Below are 22,076 nucleotides of genomic sequence, written 5' to 3'. Positions count from 1 at the left end.
AATCCTTGTTTAGTTCAAGGTAAACACTAGGAGGCCGTTTCGACAAACGAATGTATCCAAGAGATGTAGAAGAGAATTCAACTTCTCTCTATTTACCAAATTGACATTTGGTAGAGGTATATCCAAATCACCTTTAGTAAATAGATTTGTGATTAATGAATGAGTAGATATCCATTTGCATGCATTTGAATTGCTTTAATATAATTAGTATAATAAAGTAGATCCGTAGATGCTTGTAAGAAGGTTAAATTTTTTGAATTTATTGCCTTGCCGCATCATGAAATCCTTCATGGATTTGGTTTCCTGCCTGAGGCCATTATGTTTTGATGTGCCTGATTCCCCATCAAGCCTTCAATCATTTCTGCCCGCCAGCAGCCCTGTTGTTCGTCAAAAATATCTGCAACCATTGCGTCCCTTTGTGCATTCGTGGTTATGTGCTGTAGCTCACAACCAGTGAACCATGGTTCATTGAGTGCCTTGATTCTTGTTCCTTGCCCCACATGCCATCCAAGCTGATCCTTGAGAATGTGCTTGAGATCTTGAATTTCCCTCCAAAGAGGGCTCGCATCCCGTTTGTTTTTTATTGCCCATAAACCAGCTTTAGAGAAGTATTTTGCCTTGAAAATTTGTACCCACAATTTGTCACTGTTAGATGCTAACTGCCAAACCATTTTAAGGATTAGAGCTTGATTGAAGGTCTTCATATCCCTTATCCCGAGGCCACCATTTTCTATGCTTTCACATATTTTTTGCCAAGATATAAAGGATATGAATCTTTCATTTCCAGTTTTTCCCCATAAAAACCTTCTTAGAATTGCATTTATCTCCTTTATGGTTTTTGTTGGCAACACAGCCACTGACATGCAGTAAACAGGTATGGATATCAAAACGGATTTTATTAGAGCCACTCTACCCGCTAGTGATAACATACCTATTTTCCACCCGGCCAATCTCGAGTACATCTTCTCTACCAGGAAGTTGTGTGTGAGATCATTTTGCCTTCCTTTCGTTGATACAATTACGCGCACTAAATTCTAGGCTTACCAATTCCTTGCTTGCTTCATCACATGAGTTACTGTACCATATTGTAGACTTCTCAGGATGAATTACCAGACCCGACTGCTGCTCAAAAACCTCAAAAACCTTCTTAATCTCACGAACCTCATTCACATTGGCTTGTCCCATGACCATGAGGTCATCAGCATATAGAATATACGTGATTGGAGGGTCACTTTTCGCCAATTTTATCCTTTTTATGTCCCTTGCTTGTAGTTTGAGTGATAACTATTTTGTCAGTAGTTCCATTGCTAGAATGAAGAGATAGAGGGATAGAGGACACCCCTGTCTCAGACCTCTAGTTGGTGTGATGAAGCCCTGGCCACTCCCATTCACTAAGATTGTAACTCGGCTCAGGCTTAAATATGATTCTATCAGTTTCATCAAACTAGAAGGGAACTGGACCATCTTCATTGCTTGCATGACAAAGGACCATTTAACAGTGTCAAAGGCCTTTGTAATGTCAGCCTTTAGGAGGAAAGACTTCTCGATGTAGTTCCTCGATTGAAATGAATGCAAGATTTCTCTAACCAATACCGTGTTGTCTGTGATGTTCCTCCCTTTTATGAAAGCAGTTTGGTTGTTTGAGATTAGTGTAGCCATGTGAGGCTATAATCGATTGGCGGTTATCGGCCTATAGTCTCGGGTAGTTTTTGGTGCATCTACCTTCGGAATCAGAACGATTTGACTGTGCAGCCAGTTCACCGGTGCTCTGTGTGTGATGAAAACTTCTCTGATTGCTGCTGTGAGATCAGCCGAGAAAAGAGGCCAGTGATTCTGCAACAATCTCGCTAGAACACCATCTGGGCCCGGGGCCTTATCCGACCCCATCTGAAAGAGTGTTCGGCGCACCTCTTCTATGCTTGGCGGTTGTTCTAGTGCACCATGGGATTCAAGAGGGATTTTTGGAACTGCTGCTGCATTGAACTGCTCGAAAAAAGCATCATGATGCGCTGCTGTCTGTGTTGTTGTTGGGCAATAGATATTCTTGAAATATTGTACGAATTCCCTTCTAATTGTTGTTTCATCTGTTGCTACCGTCCCGTTATCGGTATGCACCTGTGTGATCATATTCCTTCTTCTTCTTGATGTTGCAATTGTATGAAAGAAATTGGTATTTCTATCTCCTTCATTATGCCACTGTATTCGAGAGCGTTGCCGCCAGTAGTCCTCTAGATCCCTCTCTGCTTGGTGGTATTCACTTAGTAGCCATTCTTCTATCGTTGGGTCTTGCATACTAGGGTGTTGCATCTGTTGTTGGTAAAGACTGTTTTCAATACAATGCATTCGGTTCTGGGGGGTTTGCTGATCACTTGCCCAATCATGCATAAGTCTTGTCATTTGGCCTATTCTGTCTTGCCATGGCAGTCCCAACATCTCTTTCCAACCGCCTTCCCATGCTTCTGTGAAACCGGTGGTATTCAACCACCAATTTTCGATCCTGAATTTTGGTTTCGGTAGCGGTTTATGATTTGTGCGAAGTAGGATTGCTGCATGGTCACTATGTACCCTTGGCAGATGGTTAACGTAAGCGTGAGTGAAGATTTGATTCCATTGTGTCGTTGCTACGGCACGATCAAGCCTCTCAAAGATTGCAGACGAAGCGTTTTGCTTATTAGTCCACGTGAAAGCTGGGCCTTTGAAACCTAAATCTACCAGCCCGGATTTGAATAAGAAGTCTCCGAAGAGTCTGTTGTTCTTATTCATTGTCGGGTTACCTCCCCATTTTTCACTTGTTTCAGAAATGGTATTGAAGTCTCTGATTACACAAACCAAAATTTTCTTTCTCACAATTGTTGAAATCCGCTCCCAAATTCCTTCATTCCTGTTATGTGACGGGTCTCCATATACGCATACTAGAGACCAAGTGGGTTTACCTGCTTCTGATATCTTTGCATGAATCAAAGAGTTTGACTTTGACACCACATGTAATGAAACATGGTCACCCCAGAGCAACCATAGACCGCCCGACCGGCCCCTCGAACTTACACAACAGTGATTTGGTAAGCAAAGGTCCAGTAGAACTCTTTTGGATTTTTTTCAGAGAGCATTTGGTTTCAGATACGAAGGTTATCGAAGCCTTCGTTGCCCAGAGGATTTTATTTAGGAATCGACGCTTCCGCGGTCCTCCGGCGCCGCCGCAATTCCAAGACAATGTATTCATTTATCAAGTGGAGGTCCATCATTGGACACCTCCACTGTTCGTTTTTTGCTGACTCTATCCAGTGACTCATCCTCAGAATGATCACTGGTTTCCATGTGTCTAGTGTTCAAAGAGGCGCCGTGACTGGCGTTTCTTTGAAAACTTGTTTGTGCTTGACCCATTTCAGGCCAATGTTCTGTTTCTAACAGGTTAAGATCCGGCCCGTGCGACTGGGCCATGCTTTGCGGGCGTTGGTACGGGGTGGTGTGGACATAAGGCCTGTTAAGGCTAGGTGAACGGCTTATGCGGTTGTTGTTGGTGTTTGGGTAGGCATTTCTCATGATTTCGCCAGATCCAGACTGTAACTGGGTTGCGAAATTTTGGGCTGACAGATCTGTTTGGTGATGAAAAAATGGTGTTGGATTGGGCTGTGGTGCGCCAATCATGAGCAAACCAGGGGGTTCAGTGTTATTATTTTCGGGCTGGAGGTGCTGTTGTGGAATTTCTGGTGGAGGCTGCACTAGGGTTGATTCAGGCATGAAAGATAGGTTGCAGATCCATTGACCGATTCTCGGGCTAATGGTACCCTACATTTCCGGCTTGTTACTGTATCGGGGGTCCAGTTTCAGTCGTTCCATCCGAATTTTATCAGGGCAATTTTCCATATCATGTCCCAACTTGGCACAGTATAGACATATACGGTTTAACCTTTCATATGATGGGTAGGTGGTGCATATGCCTAGAACAGGGTGATTCATTTGGACAATATCTTTTAAGGCTTGGTCAATTGGTATCTGGATTTTGACCCAGTGGAAAGTGTTGCCTCCTTGAAATATCTCAGTGGGTGTAGAGAGTGGTTTACCTATTTCCTTTGTCAGGAGGAGCACGCCTTTAGTTGAGATAGCTTGGAAGGGGATCTTGTGTAGCTGTGTCCACACTTCCATGTATGATACTGCTGGATTTTTTAGGTCCGACGGCCCTCTTAATCTTCCTAGTACTACTGCATCCCCCCTGAAGTTCCATACCCCTTTGTGCATTATCCTCTCCATCTCGGCAACACTTGTGAACTTAGCGAAAAAGATGTTCCGATTAATGGCAGTGATTTCGGTGCTCATATGGACCCCCCAGATTCTTTTCATGAGTGTTGAGAAGCCTTGTTCTGTAACCATTTTATCGGTCACCACTCGCACTAAGGAACAAACTGTCCAGTCACGTGTTGTTACCGTCTCCTCAGGAATATCAATGGGTTTAGTTGAGCTCGATCCTGCGCTCAGACTTGCGAACTGTGAGATGAATTCTTCATCATCCATCCTCTGTGTTATTGTGGTTAATGTTGCTGGGTTGGGAGAGATGTTTTTTGTGAGGCCTGGTAATGGTGATAGAGGAGGGGTGATTTTATTTCGGATGGGGCTACACTGATTTGTTGTATTATAAGATGGGCCTTGGAGACATGGTTGGTGGGTATTGTGAATTGGCCCATTAAGTTCTTGGCAGCTGGGTTCAGATGTCAGAGAGGGGTTGTTATGAGGGTTTCCTTCTTGGTGTAGATAGGCTTTATGCGCAGCTGAAAGTTGACACTTGCATGGCACTGTAGAGGGAAGATTGTACAAGTGGCAGCCTTGTGCTGAGCTTGGAACTTTCTCGTTCACTTCAAAGTTTTGTCCCCTATAATTAAAGGCCTCTGTGATTTGTTTCGGCTCCTTTTTGGCAGGGGTGTAATACTCTCAAATTGTCTCTCTCTGAATTATGGTGAAGTGTCCCACTTTGACCATGCACTCTATGGTGAACGAAGTTTCCAAAATTGCTACTTGTCCCACCTTTATCAGATGTGAGCCCCCCTGTCAGATATGGGATTTTCTGCATCCTTTCCATATTGTCTTTCATGCAAGGATGTGGTTCTAGCCATGGTTGCTAGCCTGAGCTCATGGCCATCGGAGGCCGGTGAATCAGGTGGGGTGTAATATCCTCCCCTAGCGAAGTAGTTCAGGAGCTTGTCATGCGCTACCAAGAGTGAAACTCGTGGCTAGGCCGGATTATTTCTCCATGGGGCTCCCAATAGCCTCTGCTCATGTAATGATAACAGAGCTTCCTCCGGTAGGCCATCACAATACTCCCATGAGAGAATTCGGATAGTGCAGTCTTTCCAAATGTCGTCGTACGGGATAGATTTGCTATAAGGGATACGCCTTGGGTCTAGGCATTTTATACCCAATCTCAGCTCTCGCCTATCCTTGCCAAAGATACTATCAAGTTCAATGTTTGTTACCTCCCCAAACTCAGCCATGACTTGTCTAATGAATTTCACATGCCAAAAATCTAATGGGAAATTGAGAATTTGTAGCCTCACACGAAAGCGCTTTGGTGCATAACTTCCCTTTTCATGTGCACTCCAGCTTTGGAAGGCCCATTCAGCAGTTCTCCCCCATTCATTGCCCAAACGTACAACTTCACTCTTGTTTGTACCATGAGACAGGTAGAAAATGTAATCATTTTTGGTTTTGCGGATGAAGGGGTAATGGGTGAAACTTCCACCAAAATGTTCACCCAGAAAGTGCCCGATAGCATGCAGCGATCCCCCACCATTTATGTTATCTCCCAAGGCGGTGACCATGACTGACCAGTCAAGGTCCTCAGCCATTTGTTGGTGTAGGTCATCCCTGCAATCAAGATACGTACACCCTCTGTCTGCGTGTTGGGTGGTCATTGGAAAAGGCGGCATCGTGCTTCCTTAGTGGTAACAGAAGTAGTTGTGCAGGTAGAGACAGTTGTGAAAAGAAAACAGGTAGAATGGTCAGGTTGATGGAGTAGTATCGTTGGTGGGTGAGGAGTTAAGTTTTCTCTTCAGAGCTGGGGAAGAGAGAAAAGATCGCCATCACCACAGAGGATTTGTAATCTTCAACTCGTTGTATCATTCCAATTGGACCTAGTAAGCCGGCTAATGAACCAAGTTCTAGCGAGTATGGTTATATTAAGTTAATGTACGAGTTAATTTAAGTTGGAAAGGTACGATTGAAACTTAACTCGTTCTCAGCTCGAGTTGACTCGTAACTCAGTAAGTTAAATAGATGTACCGAAACCATAAACAATACATAGTTGAATTTTTTAAGACTTAACTATTACAACAATCTGGAAACAGGATGGGTGACTTGGGTTCAATTAGGATTGGATGTGGTCATTGGGAAATCTGAAGAGGGTTAGGAGTAGGCAAGTATTTATCCTTGAATTTGAAAAAAAAAATTAGATTGAGTGGCATTTTATACCTGTGCCTATTCCTGAGTAGAAATAAGGGTTACTCTTGGATTTAGTTCAATGTGTAGCAGAAGAAAATCGCGTGGAATAGAAAGTTAGCCTAGACTGATTCATGAAAAAAAAAAGTCCCGATACAGTGCACTGCTCCACTCAAAAGAATCGTTGATTCTCTAGAAGAAAATGAGGTATGCTACTCCGCTATGATTTGTTACAATTTGCATGTAGCACTGCCGCTGACAAAGAAGAGAAAAAAAAAAAAAGACAATTTGTGTCGCCATCCCTCATTTTGTCCAAGCTGCCCCCCGTCCCGACTCTTCTCATATTCTTTTTCCAACCCTGACTCTTCCTCTACTCTTTCCCTTCTCGGATTTTCTCAACTCTTTCTTTTCTTTGATATTGCCGATGGTTACTATTAATGTTAAAAGGATATTTTCAACAATGAATGTGATGTAAAACTAATCAAGAAATAACATGGGAGACCAACATTTGAATGATTGTTTGATTACTTATATAGAAAAATTTGTTTAATAATATTGATATTAAAATAATTATGTAATTTTTTAAAAATATAAAGACTTGTAGTGGTAGTTAGTGTCATCGATTTGACTTAATTAGATAGATAATTACTATATTTATTGTTTTTATATGTAAAAGTACTATTAATTATAACTTTTAATATTTTTAACGAAATTTATACTATTTTGTATCTATTTTTGACTAAAATTCTAAATTCACTTTGAATGCGACCCAATTTTACATAACTCGAGTTGTTTAATGAACAAAAAATTTAGCGAGTTGCGAACTATCCGTATAGCCCCGTCTTAAACGCAGTAGTATTACCCGACCCGTTAGTTCAGGGGAGAGTTTCATTCTGACCAACCGTAGACTACTGACATCCGGCGTTGCCTAGTTAGCTTCCAAGTTGAGTTTCTCTGTTACAATTTCTGTGATTCATTTTCTGTTCCGAGTGAATGGTGCAGGGTCCCGAGGCCGAGGGTTTCCTCTTTAATTGTGGTACGGACATGTCGGCGATTGTAACAGAGACTTCATTGATGTTCAGTGATTACAACGCAAATCATTAAGCAAATTTCGTGCAACAATAATTAGCACGAATCTTGAGGTGACGGGTTCAAATGAAAGGTGGAAGCGCCTGTTCAGTGCTCACCCGCTTCGAGCCTCCGACGGGACAAACCTCGCGACAGGAACCCACATTTCAGGGAGTAGTAGTGTGCATCTCGAAGTTACGGTCCAAGGAGTACATGAATAGCCCCAGTTCAGCCAATTTTCTTATTATCTCTACCAATACATTAATCTTAAATCATGAGCCCACTTTATAGAGAGCTAAGACGGGGGATCCACCGGTCAGTGAAACTAGTACTGGACTAACCTCAGTGCTCTGTAATCTGTAGGAGCAGTCGCTTCTCTCCTCGCACTCGCACTCGCACTCGCACCAACAAAAGAGAGCCCGAATCAGAGAACGAAGGAGAATAGACTACATAGCTACCATTGTCTTTCTCTCTCATCGATCGCACGCTACGCTAGTGTTTTTATGATTAAGGTTTCTGTTGGCTTGCCATTTCCTTCTCCAACCCAGATCTATTCGCCTCCGATTCTCGAACAGATCTGAATTATCTTACCTTTAAATCAAATTTCTAATCTTTGATCCGAAAGAAAACGCGGTCGGATTTATTCAAATCGGGTGGCGCCCCAACGTAGATCCCAGAGACACGGCGGAGGGGGCGGCGCTGCCTCCTCCGCCGGAGAAGGGAGTGGAGATGCCGTGATGGCGCGGTGGTTGCAATCGGCCGGGCTTCAGCACCTCGCCGCTCCTCTTGCTGGTGGTGGTCCCGCCACTGTGGGTCCCGGGTCAGGGTCGGACCCGCGTGCTGGTGTATTACCTAGTCTTCTCTTACAGGTCTCTCTTTCACTGCAAAATTGTTGAAAAAACACCTTGCTAGATAGAGATTTGATCCAAGGGGAGAATATTTTAGTGTATTTAAACTGTGTCCAGATTTGCTGCACCAAAGGCCCACATTTTGCTAAAGATTCAAGTTTCCCCAAGTTTAAATCTTTTCTTTTTTTTTTGTTGATTCCATATGATATGTTGAAGTTGTTGGTAAAATGCATGACATGCTCTTCTTTGTTGACGCAATTTTATTTTATATGGTAGCATGTTCATTGAATTTGATTATTCCAATTTTTTTTTCCAAGCATTGTTTGAGATATGATTGCTATAAAGTGATAGAAGAAAATAAGATTTAACACTCACCTGTGGAAAAAAAAAACATTTTTCTCACAGCCCCAAAATGGTTGCAGTGAAATTTAGCACAGTATATATCATATAGTTCATTTAAAATTTTTTTGGATCAAACCAAGGAATATTCGGCATAGCCATCAGAGGAGTATACCTCCAGTTCATGTAAAAAGTTGAAGCACTGTTAGTTACTCCTCGAGGAGAGCATTATATAATTCTGTTTTAATTATTTGTTTTTGCAATCTGCTTGCCCCTTTTCTTAGCATTGAAGGTCCCTTAAATGTTTAAAAAGGTGAACTGTTTGTATTGCAGTTAGCAGATTATGTTTTATGTTGGTTATGTATTAGGTAGTATTTTATTCATTGCAGTGGTGATTCTCTCTGTTCCATATTTATTTGTTTATAACTTATCAATATGTATGCTGTTGATTTTCTTTGTAGGGATATGGGCCTCAAACGATAGAAGAGAAGCAAAAGCTTTACACACTCTTACGGAGTCTGAACTTTAATGGAGAATCAGGTGGTGTTGGTACAGGAACTGGTACTGCATCTGAGCCGTACATACCCACTACTAACCCTAGTTTTGGCGGTACCAGCTCTTCAGTAGATAACAATAGCTTTTATTCGCCCGAATTAAAAGGTGAATTTGGCGCTGGGCTTCTAGACCTGCATGCTGTTGATGATACTGAACTTCTCTCTGAGGTATCCAGTTAAACTCTAACATTCAACAATTGAACTCCTAAATACAATTTAAAATTTAAATTGTACTGGCATCAATTTACTTCTGTATATATTATTATGAGCACAGCATTCAAAAGCAAAAAAAAAACTAAAACTGTGTATTCTTGGCTAGATTATTGGAGATAAGCACTACTTATTCACATGATATATTAACATGTAGAAACTTTCATGGATTTAATTTTGAATCACCGATGGTGTTGTGTACCTGACAAATATGATGCAAATCAGTCAAGTTTTGCAATGAAGTTCACAATGATGTTAAGCATGCTTTCAACCTCCATTTAGTCTGCCGTGGGCCTCTGTCGACCTGCAATTGTGCAATTTAACTAAAATTTAAACATATCAGAATCAGAACAAAAACAAAACTGAAAAAAAAAAACCCAGCAAAAAGCAGTGTTACTTTTATTCACCTGAAATTGCAATTCTTTATCAATAATATGAACCATACATAATATCGGTAGAATTCACCACCAAAGTGTTCAAAATTCCCGACAAGTTTTGTGATTCAGAAAATGGCTGAAAGAAATAATGGTGGTACCGGCAGGATGTATTGACAGCATTTCCTGGCACACCTGTTTGTAGCACAGAAATACGTTAGAAAATGTGGTTGTTTTCATGTGTAATCATATCTTTTGGGGTCAAGAGTGTGAACAAGTAGCTGTTTATGGTGTCATCTTATATAGCTTTTAATCATATCTACCTAATTATACATTAGCCTGAAAAAAATAGTTATAAATCTTTTCTTATGGCAGCATGTGATGCCGGAGCAGTTCGAACCATCACCGGTCATGCCTAAGGGGATGGATGATGAAGATGATACCATGTTTGGTGGTCTGCCGGGAACTGGAGATGGCACTGGATCTATGACTACTGGAGAAAAGGAGATCTTAAAGGAGACTAGTAATGTGGCAAAGATAAAAGTCGTTGTATGTTATTATGTTCTAGTTAACCATTTTACTCATCCCAAGCAAGACACAATACAGATCACAAGAATAAGCAAAAAGTTGAAATACAATTACAGAGGCGCCAAAAATTTCAAAAAAGGAGATCGGTATGGGCATGACCAGTACTAGTGGGTGACAATGCCTATTGATACTGATAATACATATCACGTAGGATTGGCAATCTTGACCACATACCATCCAGCTCATAGATTGGTTAAATGTGAACCTTGTAGTTGAAGTTGAGTCCGGAGTCTTGGAGGATTTTAACGTGCTAACTTACCAAGATGACTTTATATTAAGCAAATTATAGACAAGACTTGGACCAAGCTAGATGTATTGCCGCCAAAGCAGAACGATTAGGGTTTTGTCTTGTTGGATTGTGATATTTTTTTCTATATGCATAACATTCAAAATCAATTTTTTGTAACCTCTGAATTCTGTTTACTTTTAAGTATTCTCTATTTATTTAATTAGACTTTTTTTTAATTACTATTCTTCTTTTGAAACTTTTGTTGGACTAGGTAAGAAAAAGGCCTCTGAACAAGAAGGAGATATCTCGAAAGGAAGATGACATTGTAGATGTGCGTGATGATACGTATCTCACTGTTTATGAGCCTAAGTTAAAGGTTTGTCGTAGACTTACATTTTACTTTCAATGATCATAGATGCTAAAAACAAGTATGACACCTGGTTTTTAGTAGTTTTGACTTTGATTGTTCCCATGCCTTTTCATATTGGGTTCCATTTGGGCAATTTGCAACATGAAAGCTGGTGGACCTATTTAATGTGCTATTCCTAAAATAAGAAATATAAAAGATCCTCGATTAGTAAGGCTTCACTGAGGACTCAGACTGCAACACTTGAATGGATATGCTTTTGTTAACTTATTGTGTTCCTTTTTCTCTGGAAAGGTCGATTTGACTGCATATGTAGAGAAGCACGAGTTTTGTTTTGATGCTGTCCTTGATGAAGATGTCAGCAATGATGAGGTAATTCACCACCACCCAACACCCCCTCCCAAAAAAAAGAAAGATAAGGAAAAAGAAGAACATGGGGAAAAAATAATATCCTTAGTTCTGTGCATTATGATATTAGAAAATAAATCTAAAATTACTTTTTCTGTGAGTATCTCTTTTTTTTGGCATGGTTATATCATGTGCTTTTTGGAAAATGTATTCGTTGTTTCAAATTTATGTATGTGCATCTTTGTATTCCTTCCTACCAAAAAGAAAAAAGAAAATGTAATTTTATAATAGTAGTTTTAGCAAAGAAAGAAATAAGATAAAACTTGCACCTCTACCTTTGGTATCTGATATTGTATTTTTATATAAAATAATTTCTATGCATACAATAGTGTGAAAACTCATGTTCTTCACCTTAAGTATTGATATTTGCTTTTTTACTTTGTATGCACACTTAACTGTCTGTCCTCCTTCAATTTCATGATCTTGTTTATAACATTGTATAGAATTAATCTTGTGCTATAGGTGTATCGTGAGACAGTGGAGCCCATTATACCAACCATTTTCGAGCGAACAAAAGCTACTTGTTTTGCCTATGGTCAAACAGGTGTGTCCTTTACCAACCTATGTCATTTTTGGACTCCAATGTGGACCCACTTTACCTTTAACAGTAGACTAGGTGATAGCCGCAGGTACCAAGTTTGAAGAAAGATACTGCAGAATCCTTCTTTAATTGATACTTGGTAGTTTTCCTAATACTATATTATGAGCTCTTTGTTTATTAATTTATTATGAATTTATAATTTCTGTAGGTAGTGGTAAGACATACACAATGCAACCTCTACCTCTTAGGGCGGCCCATGATATGGTCCGTCTTTTGCACCAGCCTTACTATCGTAATCAAAATTTCAAGCTCTGGCTAAGTTATTTTGAGATTTACGGTGGCAAGCTCTTTGACCTCCTTTGTGATAGAAGGTTTGTTCAGTCTCTACTTATCCTGTTAAACATACATAGTAAGCAAAAAATCTATCCTATATATGCCTAACAGTGCATCGTTTTTGTGCTGCTTTTTTTTTACAAAAATAAGGTATTTTCTGTGTTATAACTTCCATCTTCTTTGTTTCTTTGGCAATCTCTATTGGTACTTTCTGACTAGTTCTGTTTCTGTCTTTAATTAAAGCAAACAAAAATTGATGCCTTCTACTGTATTATACCTTAAGCAGAGATCACATGTTATTATGAAATTCTAACATTGTCCACCTTCCTTCTTAAAGAAAACTATTGATGAGGGAGGATGGAAGGCAACAAGTGTGTATTGTGGGGCTACAAGAGTTTGAGGTCTCTGATGTGCAAATTGTAAAGGATTACATAGAAAAAGGGAATGCATCAAGGAGCACGGGTTCCACAGGGGCAAACGAGGAGTCTTCGAGGTCCCATGCTATACTACAATTGGCAATCAAGAAGCACCGTGATCCGACGGCTGAGATCAACCTGAGGTCAAGAAAGATGACAGATCCCAACGATCCAAAAAATGGGAAGGTTGTCGGGAAAATTAGCTTCATTGACCTTGCTGGGAGTGAGCGTGGGGCTGACACCACAGATAATGATCGTCAGACTAGGTTTGTTCAAATTTATCTTTAGGAAATATAATTCAGCTGTGGTTTAAAACCTCGAAATATGATAGATGCCCCTACAAAAGAGAACATGTAAATTTTTGGAGCTCAGCTGGTCCAGTACATATAAATTTGATTGCTCTAGAGGTTCAAACAAGTACTGAGGAAGGAGAGTAGTGGTTGGGCATTTATTATAATTTGAAAGTGGGATATAGAGCACTTCCATGTTGTAAAGAGTGAACCTGATGTCCAATAATATTTTTGGAGCTGCATCATTTTCATTCTTTAGCAATATTATATGTGATAAATGGAGGATTGAGAATATCACACATGCTCCAATAAACTCCTGAAGTTCTTCAAATTTTATTTCAATACAGTTTTCCAAAATCCCTGTAGGCAAGATAGTAATTCGAAAGAGAATCAGGGAGAAGTGCTTGTCTTAACCAATTCATGAGGCTGTTGGAGTATCTAAAATATTGCTTTTTAAATTTGGATAATATTTTCTTAGTACATTAGTATTATTTTGTAACCAATACCAAGGATTCTTAAAAAGCAGAATATAATGAGAACAGCTGGTAGGATAACTTCTTATGTTCCCAATAGCTCCTAAAGTGTAATATCTTTTTGACTAATTGGGTTCCATTGAATCTTCATTTGAAGTAAGAAAGCATGATAAAGTAGACTTTTAAAGATGAAATGCGCAAGAAATGCAATCTCTTCTAAAATTTGATTAATTATGTGCAAATGCAATATTTTTATAATAGGATTGAGGGGGCTGAGATAAACAAAAGTCTATTAGCGCTGAAAGAGTGCATCAGAGCCCTTGACAACGACCAATTGCATATTCCATTTAGAGGAAGCAAACTGACAGAGGTGCTTCGAGATTCGTTCGTGGGCAACTCACGTACTGTCATGATTTCTTGCATCTCCCCCAATGCTGGTTCTTGTGAGCACACCCTTAACACCCTCAGATACGCTGACAGGTATCATTTGTTCTCTCAAATTTCATCAATTCCTGAATTATTGTTTGCCTGGGGTGGTAATACATCGAGCTGGCACATTTATCGAAGTGATTAGTCGGTTTGACCCAACTGGTCTGCCAATCAAGACCTCCTGACCTGTAGAATGAGAAATACGAGGCCTATTTCCTTGTCAACACTAGATCTGTTCCTCCCTTCATATATTAAGGGGTTGGGTTTGTGGGTGAGATAGGGGAATATTTGAAAAATTAAGGAGAAAGGAGGATTTTGTATAATGTGCTTTTTGTTTCTCAAGGTAAATGTGATATTTTTGTTGTGATTTTATGATAAAAATTGATGTTCATTGGAGCCATGAAAGTTTCATGCTTCTCGAGTTCCATTGCCTGCTTTGTTTGTGTGCATTTATTTCTATTTAACAACTAAGTTTATATTATAGGGTGAAGAGTCTCTCTAAGAGTGGAAATCCAAAGAAGGATTCAGGTACTGCATCAGTAATACCATCTGGCAAGGATACTGCTACAGGCCTGCTGTCTGATGATCCTTTCGATCCAGTTCCTCTCCCCATCCAGGATTTTAAGCCACGTGAAATACCTAAAAGAGATGCAGAGAGTTTCCCAAATTTTCCCTCAAGTTCTTCACAAGAGCCTGAGAGAACTTCTTTTAGCATGATACCAAGCTATACAGGAATTGCCACTAGAGAGCGAAGAGAAGAGAGGGATAGAAGGGATGAGAAGGGTGCTAGCACATCTAGCATGGCTGAGAGAGAACGTTTTGTTGAAGGAAGAGGCAGCAGGCCCCAGCAAGTGCAGAGCACGGTAGACAGAGAAAGGGTTATTGAAAGCAGGAGCAGCAAACCCCAGCAGGCACAAAACTTGGTAGAGAGAGAAAGGGTAGAGACAAGGAGCAAATTACAGCCTGTGCAGAACTCAATTGAGAGAGACAATGCAGAGGAAGAAAAGGTTCCCAAAGTGTCGCCTCCAAGAAGAAAAGGGTATAATAGGGAAGAGAGACTTGACAGACAGAGTAACCTTCCAAAGAGGGATAATGGGGCTGGCCCAGGCCCTGAGTCGGTACGTGCTGGTGTAGGTGGCAAGCAGTCCCACATAACGCAAAAGCAGTTCCAGGAAAAGGAGGTGCCAGCTGATGATGGGGACATAAATGCAATACTTGAGGTAAAAGAAAGAGAATAATAACCAATCAATCACCCACTGTAAATTTCCCTGCTTCAAAATTGTGTGCCGGCTAAAGTTGATATTGTTTATACCAGCTGATGTAGAATTGCATGCACATGAAATCTCTGAACGGTTAAAATGAAATAACTCAAATCCCAATAGCCATGGGTATAACTTTAAATTTGAAGATATTATTTGATATTATGTTATCGTAATTTAATATTTTCCAGGAAGAGGAAGCTCTAATAGCTGCTCACAGAAAAGACATTGAAAACACTATGGAAATTGTCCGTGAGGTAAGTCTGATGTTTATTTTTGTTGCTGAATTCTTTTTCTTTTGAAATATATCGTAACAAAAATACTATTAACTGACATTTAACACTTGGCCCGGGATGAGACTGCCAACAGTATTTGTTGTACAGCGACATTTAAGTAACTTTATAATATTAAAGAGGAAGGGATCCAATGCCTATATTTTTGGTGCCCCATCATGACCACAACTCTCTTTTTTCCATTAATTATTTAAAATTTATATTCCAAACAAGAAATGCAAACCATTGATCTAGTTCTATTTCTAAAGTAATTATGGACATCAAAAGGCAGAAAATTTAGCATTTGTTTTATACAAGATCAAGACAGCTACGTGACTCAGCTAAGCTAATTTTTAATTTCTGTAGGAGATGAATTTATTGGCAGAAGTAGACCAACCGGGAAGCCTGATAGACAGCTACGTAACTCAGCTAAGCTTCCTTCTGTCGCGGAAAGCAGCCGGACTTGTCAGTCTGCAAGCCCGCCTAGCTCGTTTCCAACACCGCCTCAAGGAGCAAGAGATTCTATCTCGTAAAAAACCTTCTCACCGGTAGTTCTTTACATCGGCACCAATCTAGGAGGAGAACAATTGGCAGGGATCAATTAATAGCATTTGAATCACCCAAAGTAACTCTAGATTTGCAGATTGATCAGTGGAGGAGCTTTGTGGTTGTTCGCCATGAACCAAGTAAAACAAAGTTCATTTGGGTGGTATATCAGAATCAGATTATTTAGGATGTCCAAACAGCATTAACTTTGAAAATTTTGGGAAGTCCAAAGTATTTTTGATACTTAAAGCATCAAACCTTATTAGGTGAAAATGTGTCAGCAAGCAGGGTTTGGCTTTGGGTGGCATTTTGCAACATCTTATTTGATTGTGCCATTTTCGATTAATTTGGGTGCTTATGATGCTATTAGTGCCCTAGACAGAGATTTGAATTTGGATTTTCTGGGCTTAGATCGTGTGCTCTATTGTTGATAGAGATTGGTTAACTAGTGCTGCTCTAATTCTTGCTTGGCAACTTATTTTTCGGCTTTAGGGTTTTTATTGTTTAAAGCGTTGTTAAGGGATGCTGGTGGGCGTGTTTGATGGGTCATATATACAACATTTCTTGTATTCTTTTATATGCTTATTTTGCTTTGAAAAGATATTTACTGTCTTTGAGATATTATGATGAAACTAATATTCAGTTAACAGTAATCATGCACTCTAATACTGATACACAAGTTCTGCCGGGTAGGATTCTTTTTTTGGTGAAGTTAAATTCATATAATGTATATTCTCATAAAGTAGGTATCCTGAGTATCTGTACCAATCGGCAATTATAGATTCTCATAATATTATTGCTGCATGTTTGCAAATAAAAAGGAAAGGCATTTGGTGCTAAAAGGACTCCCAATCAACTAATTAAGTGTCCTAGAACTTGAGTATAGATCCATCCGGCTCATGGCATTATTCAGGTGCATTTAAGTTACAATTACATAAATAGAAATAAAAACATGTACAACAAATAACTCCCAAACTAACTAAAAAGACACTCCCTCCATTCCACGTATAACAACTATAAGCACATATCTAAAATCAAAGCACCACACAGGAAAGGCACATGCAAGGGCAAACATTTACTATGCACAACAAAATTTTCAGAATACACCAATGCCTCCCCCACTAACATCATCCCAAAGGCATGTAATAGTGCCTTCTAATGATATGCTACAACTTAACTTCCATATATTCTCAATTTAAGAAAACAGAAAGGAAAAAGGACCACATATGGTAGCCAAATCTGTAAATTTGGAAAGGTGTCTTCCCCAATGCGTCTTCGTCCTCCTAGCCCCTCCCAAGTTTCTTAGGGCTTCTTCCAAATGACCTTAAAATCTTTCAATTTGTCGTTCAACAACCAGATTTTCCATTGCACATCCAAGCTTTAAAATTTGAAAGCAAGTTCTAAATAGTTTCTTTCTAAACAGCTTTTAGATTCAGAAGCTCCTTCACTGTCCTCTTCCGGAAGTACACCATGTGCTCCTAAGAAACAAAAATCAACTTGATAGCTGTTACTTGCTTCAAGGTGTTATGATCATACGCAAGCCCAACTAAAATGAATTAATTGAGGAAAATAAAGCTGTCCTCACTAACCTGAGAAAAGGAGAGACTTAAATCCCGGCTTAGAAAATCTATGTACTTCAGCATGAACATGCCACAGTCCCACCTGGATGATATTTCATATTAATCATTAAAATTTGATAGCTAGGCAAAAAGATACAAAAGACCAAATACAAGTTCATATCAACTCAAGTAGCTCATAATGTCTGCCAGTAGATGCTGCCATCAGCCCACGTATATGTTCTATAAAATAGAGTATAAGCAACAGTGCATTTGATTATTAGAGCAATGGGGAGAGAAATACCCATTCTCTTGTAAAGGAAGATCAGGACAATCTTCAAAATCCCATGAATAAGTATCTATTTGTTTGGCATTCTTCTCCTTTACTTCTTCAGCAAAATATCTGGCCTGTATAAAAAGATTAAATGGACATCCCAAAATTATTAAAAGGACATTCTAAATTTGGAAACAAATCACAAACCAACAAGATATATCATAATTCTGGGTTAAGAGAAATGCACATCACACTCAACTTTAATCAGCTTGAATTTACTTGTACCAATACATGCCAAATAAGCATAAGAAAAAACAAATGACGCTTCCCAAAAAAGAAAGCAGCTTAATATAGCCTGGCACACTGCTTCCCACAACAGCCAAATCATGTATAAGATGGTAGCAAAAATAACGAGAGAGGACAAGAGAGGAAGAGAGTGTACCAATGTTCTAAGAACTGTGGTATCTGTACCACCGAGAGAATCTAGATACTGTAGTTTTCTATCCCTAACATTTATCACTGCCAAGCACCAATGGACCTCCTTGTGTATCGGCACAAATACCTGGATTAATTCATATGCAAGGGTTAAAAAAAAAAAATTAAATTATTGGCCGCAAGGACCAATAGATACCTCTTGCGGTTTATTACGGTGACAAAGACATCAATAGAAAGCCCCATTCATATGCAAACCTACAATATAACTCCAATTTAGCAATTGAAAAATGTATAATGTCCATTTTTTATGCTAGAAAAGAGTGGGTCCAAATCAGGATAGCAATTCTAAAACCTCCTAGTGTGACATGTAGAGCATAGGCTGATCAATGTTCATCAAAGTAAATATATCATAATCTTTCAATATAGTTTATTATGTGTTTTAAAAGAGATTGAAGAGCCACTGGTACAAATTTTCTTTTTTTCTTTTCTATTTTTTTTTTCAAAAAAAAAATATATATATATAAGACGCAAAGCAAAGATTGTACTTCTTCATAACTTTTAAGAGCGATATCACTCATGATGGTATGCATGATCAGGAGGACGCACACAACAAATTTGAGATTTATCGGGATAAATAAAATTCGCTATATAAACAAATAAAAGAAAAAGCATAACACCTTATCACAATCTATAAGAGCGTAACCTAACTTCCTTTGTGTAGTCCATCGCTTGACAGCCTTAAAATCATAACCACTGCTTCCACCAGCCAGCTAAAGTGCAACATAAATGAAATAAAATTAAACAGGACTGATGCAAAAATCATTTATTGTTTACTTGCACGAGATAGCAAAACGTAGCTTGGTAAAAAAGTACACCGAAGAATAATGATACTAATGCAAAAATATCCAGGCTTACTATTGAATTTGGTTAATTTGGAAACTTATGACTCAATTGATCGTCTTTGAATATACATCCATGTAAAATTACAACACGTTATCCAACCCAAAAAATCAGAAAGGTCATTTATAACCCTCGTCTTCCATTTCTTCAATAAATACACAGGTTACATTATCTCTTCTTAAATTAGACCAAACCCCATAGAAATGGGAGAGAATTCGTATCAGATGTGCCTCTCCCATTTCTTCCAATCAATTACATGTAGAAAGATAGTGAAGAGAGTGAATTGTGATAATATATTTTACAGCTGTGCAATATGAAATTGCCCTTTGAAAAACTGATAACAGTAGTCAAGTTAGAAATCAACAACTTGCGATCTACCAGGCAACTATTTTTCTAGAACAGTGTGCTGAAGCAAAGACATTTAATAAGCTAACTAAAAAGAAATAAGTTTAAGAATTATCCGCTACCTTTTTATAAAAAAATGTGTTGAAGAAATGGCATCTAAGAAACTTCTCTGGCTCTCTTCTTTCTCTCTCCTTGAACAACTCCAGATAGAGGTTTATCACCTTAAAGAGAAAAATGCAAGTGCTTAGTTAATAAAAAATACCACCTTGGACTAACAGACTATCAACCAGCACATATGATGCTAGTTTGCAATACTTGTATCCAACCTACAAGCAACATGTAATACAAATGTGCTTGTTTCATTGGTACAGTAACTGATAGGCACATGGGGCTAGTTTACTGGTACAAATACCTCAAAGAATGTTCACTACCATGCTAAAACAAGACACTTTGCACCAGGGTACTAGATTCATAGAGAAAATGGTTTGACAAGCTTGCTCAAGCCTGAGCAAGGAGAGAGAGAGAGACCTCGTCATTTAACCAAGCACCATATCTCAAGCATTGCATTTTTTCCCTTGTTATCTCTATGTTTGAAGCCTCATGTGCCACTAAAACCTCTCGGCTATAAAAGATGAAACAAAAATTATACAATAAGCATACGACCCTTTCGAACATTGCTATGTCATGTACAGACCCTTACCATTTAGTCTCATGTCCATTTTCTATAAGCACCTTAAATAAAGTTCTAAAAGAATAAATTCAATCAAGGACCAGAAAGCAGATAGAACTGGTATTGGGCTGGACAAATTCTGAGCATCAGCATGATACCGACAATAGTCTGGCATTAGACTGAATTTATGTTGTCTTGTGTCAGATAAGCCTATGGTGTCATTATGCTTAACATCACTTCCAAAAAAGGACATATAGCAAGATCAAATTTACACAGCTAGTAAAGTGCATCACATAATGACCAGCAACAGGTATGTACCAGTATACATAGTTAAAAGAATAAAAAGCAAAAATCAATGCCTGTTTCTGCCATTTAATACTCGTTTGACTTCATTCTCTTCTTCATCTGTCAGAGGTGTAAACAACTCGGCTGAATCCTACAGTGATTTATAATTTACATTTAATGTCAAAAAGTTTGAAAACAAAAACAGATTGTGTTACTATTTTCACAGAATTCAATGTTTTAATAATAATTAACTGATAAAAAAATCAACTTTAAATTGCCACATTATCTTGTGAACCATGATTTCCCATTTAGTAGTTGACTGGAAACTTCTTACTAAAAGAATTAAATTTAAATGATATGGAAGTATTACCTCATGTTTTGAGTCAAGAATCTCTCCCAACAACTTGAAATTTGCAATACTCGTCTCTGCCAATTTGACCTCAAACTCCAAATCTCTCAGCCTTGAGTCATGGCTTCTGGCTGACTGATCGTACAAACCCTTGTACAGTGGAATTTTTCTCGACGAAACTGAACTGACGAGTTTCTTATACTGCTCCAAGCTGGGGGTTGACCTCTCTATTTCAGGAGAAGTCATCACAGAAGACACTAATTCAGAGCCCCAAACCTTCTCCGGAGTTTCAGAAAGTTCAAATTCAGAGTTTAAAATGTCCTGGGAAACATTGGAAAACCCTAATTCAGATTGAAGACACTTTTTTGGAATATTTGGAAGCCCTGATTTCAAATCTGAAGCTTTCTTGGAAGACTTGGAAAACCGCTTCTTAAACTCCAACCCTCTTGCTGAAACAATTTCTCCGGTTCCTTCAGAAATAGAAGCATTCTGAGATCCTGTATTGATGTCGCAATCCTCTCCACTCAAATCAACAACTTCATCATTCTGGCCCGTTTGGGTAGACAAGAAGGAAGCATCTCTCTTCAACCCTCTTGATTCGACTTTCTCACTAGTACCTTCCGTTGAAGTATCTTTCTTAAAGGAAGGGATTTGTCTATCGAATCCGCTTTTATCGGATCCAGAGCGGGATCCCAGGCCAAATGCTTTGAGGATCCGCTGCGGGGCGTGGATGGGGCGGCGGAGAGCAGGTGGCGGGAAGCGAGGCCGAAACGAAGGATTATCTCTAGGTGCTGCCGCAACAGGACGCGAAGAGGGATGGAAACCAAAACCCGACTGGTGTGTTTCCCGGTGCTGTATCTGTTGTGGTTCCATGGCGATATAATGCGAGGGAGGTGGTTCGACTAACCTGGATTTCTTGGAGGGAGGAGGCGGCGAGTCGGGAGAGAGAGGGGAGAGGAGGCGTTGCTCGAGTGCTCGACGCTTGCGGTTGTCGGTTAGAGCCCCCATGAGAGACGAACAGAGAATGAGAGAGGTGCTGGTACGGACAAAGGAAGAAACCCTAGGTCGTACAACTCCAGTTTTCAGATTTATTCGGGGATATCGATCATCCCCATTTTTAGACTGCGTGGGCCCGACCGGCGCCAATCTCTAACATTAATATTAATATGATGCTTGTTTAAGAATAATTGTACCCCTCACTCTTGTCTCCCCGCACTATCTCTATTCAAGATTAACTTTCTTAATTGTCATTTGTCAATCATCCCACTAATAACTGTTTTAACTAATTTTTG

The 22,076-nt window shown here is 39.3% G+C and overlaps 5 protein-coding genes across 6 annotated transcripts in view; 1 reads left to right on the top strand and 4 right to left on the bottom strand.

Moving 5' to 3' along the window:
• Positions 1–287: 287 nt before the first annotated feature.
• Positions 288–1,659, bottom strand: LOC144562969 (uncharacterized). The gene is made up of 3 exons (XM_078312336.1): positions 1,353–1,659; positions 1,023–1,265; positions 288–856 (listed from the first exon to the last, which is right to left on the bottom strand). Exons 1-3 carry the CDS (start codon positions 1,657–1,659, stop codon positions 288–290), a joined length of 1,119 nt encoding a protein of 372 aa, XP_078168462.1.
• Positions 1,660–1,665: 6 nt separating this feature from the next.
• On the bottom strand, positions 1,666–2,763 carry LOC144562967 (uncharacterized). Its single transcript, XM_078312335.1, has one exon. The coding sequence runs from the start codon at positions 2,761–2,763 to the stop codon at positions 1,666–1,668; it is 1,098 nt and encodes a 365-aa protein (XP_078168461.1).
• Positions 2,764–3,786: 1,023 nt separating this feature from the next.
• On the bottom strand, positions 3,787–4,248 carry LOC144562964 (uncharacterized). Its single transcript, XM_078312333.1, has one exon. The coding sequence runs from the start codon at positions 4,246–4,248 to the stop codon at positions 3,787–3,789; it is 462 nt and encodes a 153-aa protein (XP_078168459.1).
• Positions 4,249–7,862: 3,614 nt separating this feature from the next.
• LOC144563459 (kinesin-like protein KIN-13A) overlaps positions 7,863–22,076 on the top strand; it is an 84,656-nt gene continuing 70,442 nt past the window's right edge. The window contains exons 1-12 of one of the 2 annotated variants that reach the window (XR_013514363.1): positions 7,863–8,363; positions 9,143–9,403; positions 10,195–10,368; positions 10,908–11,012; positions 11,298–11,375; positions 11,874–11,955; positions 12,161–12,323; positions 12,623–12,967; positions 13,726–13,944; positions 14,378–15,113; positions 15,344–15,409; positions 15,791–16,418. Coding sequence is in view for 1 of the 2 variants with exons in the window: in XM_078312938.1 (XP_078169064.1) it covers positions 8,232–8,363; positions 9,143–9,403; positions 10,195–10,368; positions 10,908–11,012; positions 11,298–11,375; positions 11,874–11,955; positions 12,161–12,323; positions 12,623–12,967; positions 13,726–13,944; positions 14,378–15,113; positions 15,344–15,409; positions 15,791–15,976 (2,547 nt within the window). In the remaining variant the exon portion in view is untranslated. Of the gene's footprint in view, positions 8,364–9,142; positions 9,404–10,194; positions 10,369–10,907; positions 11,013–11,297; positions 11,376–11,873; positions 11,956–12,160; positions 12,324–12,622; positions 12,968–13,725; positions 13,945–14,377; positions 15,114–15,343; positions 15,410–15,790; positions 16,617–22,076 lie in introns of those variants that run through there. The other variant, XM_078312938.1, reaches the window with a different exon arrangement.
• LOC144563462 (ubiquitin-like-specific protease ESD4) lies at positions 17,031–21,850 on the bottom strand. Its single transcript, XM_078312940.1, has 9 exons — positions 20,806–21,850; positions 20,510–20,586; positions 20,009–20,102; positions 19,603–19,701; positions 18,913–19,005; positions 18,243–18,362; positions 17,831–17,934; positions 17,560–17,632; positions 17,031–17,448 (listed from the first exon to the last, which is right to left on the bottom strand). Exons 1-9 carry the CDS (start codon positions 21,790–21,792, stop codon positions 17,386–17,388), a joined length of 1,710 nt encoding a protein of 569 aa, XP_078169066.1. The 5' UTR covers positions 21,793–21,850; the 3' UTR covers positions 17,031–17,385.

Source organism: Carex rostrata, chromosome 12 (genome assembly GCF_964058835.1).
Source record: "Carex rostrata chromosome 12, lpCarRost1.2, whole genome shotgun sequence".
NCBI classification, from domain to species: Eukaryota; Viridiplantae; Streptophyta; class Magnoliopsida; order Poales; family Cyperaceae; genus Carex; species Carex rostrata.
This window is presented reverse-complemented; position numbering and strand designations above follow the sequence as displayed.

Bases quoted from the DNA above. Each gene is read 5' to 3' on its own strand.
- LOC144562967 (XM_078312335.1), bottom strand. From the start codon at position 2,763: ATGAATAAGAACAACAGACTCTTCGGAGACTTCTTATTCAAATCCGGG.
- LOC144563462 (XM_078312940.1), bottom strand. From the start codon at position 21,792: ATGGGGGCTCTAACCGACAACCGCAAGCGTCGAGCACTCGAGCAACGC. The intron at 19,006-19,602 runs GTAGCGGATAAT...GTTGCACTTTAG, and splicing joins ACACATTTTTTTATAAAAAG to CTGGCTGGTGGAAGCAGTGG. The intron at 17,449-17,559 runs GTTAGTGAGGAC...TTTGTTTCTTAG, and splicing joins TAAGTCTCTCCTTTTCTCAG to GAGCACATGGTGTACTTCCG.
- LOC144562969 (XM_078312336.1), bottom strand. From the start codon at position 1,659: ATGGCTACACTAATCTCAAACAACCAAACTGCTTTCATAAAAGGGAGG. The intron at 1,266-1,352 runs GTCTGAGACAGG...TCAAACTACAAG, and splicing joins CTTCATCACACCAACTAGAG to CAAGGGACATAAAAAGGATA. The intron at 857-1,022 runs GTAATTGTATCA...ACTGCATGTCAG, and splicing joins AAGCCTAGAATTTAGTGCGC to TGGCTGTGTTGCCAACAAAA.
- LOC144562964 (XM_078312333.1), bottom strand. From the start codon at position 4,248: ATGGAGAGGATAATGCACAAAGGGGTATGGAACTTCAGGGGGGATGCA.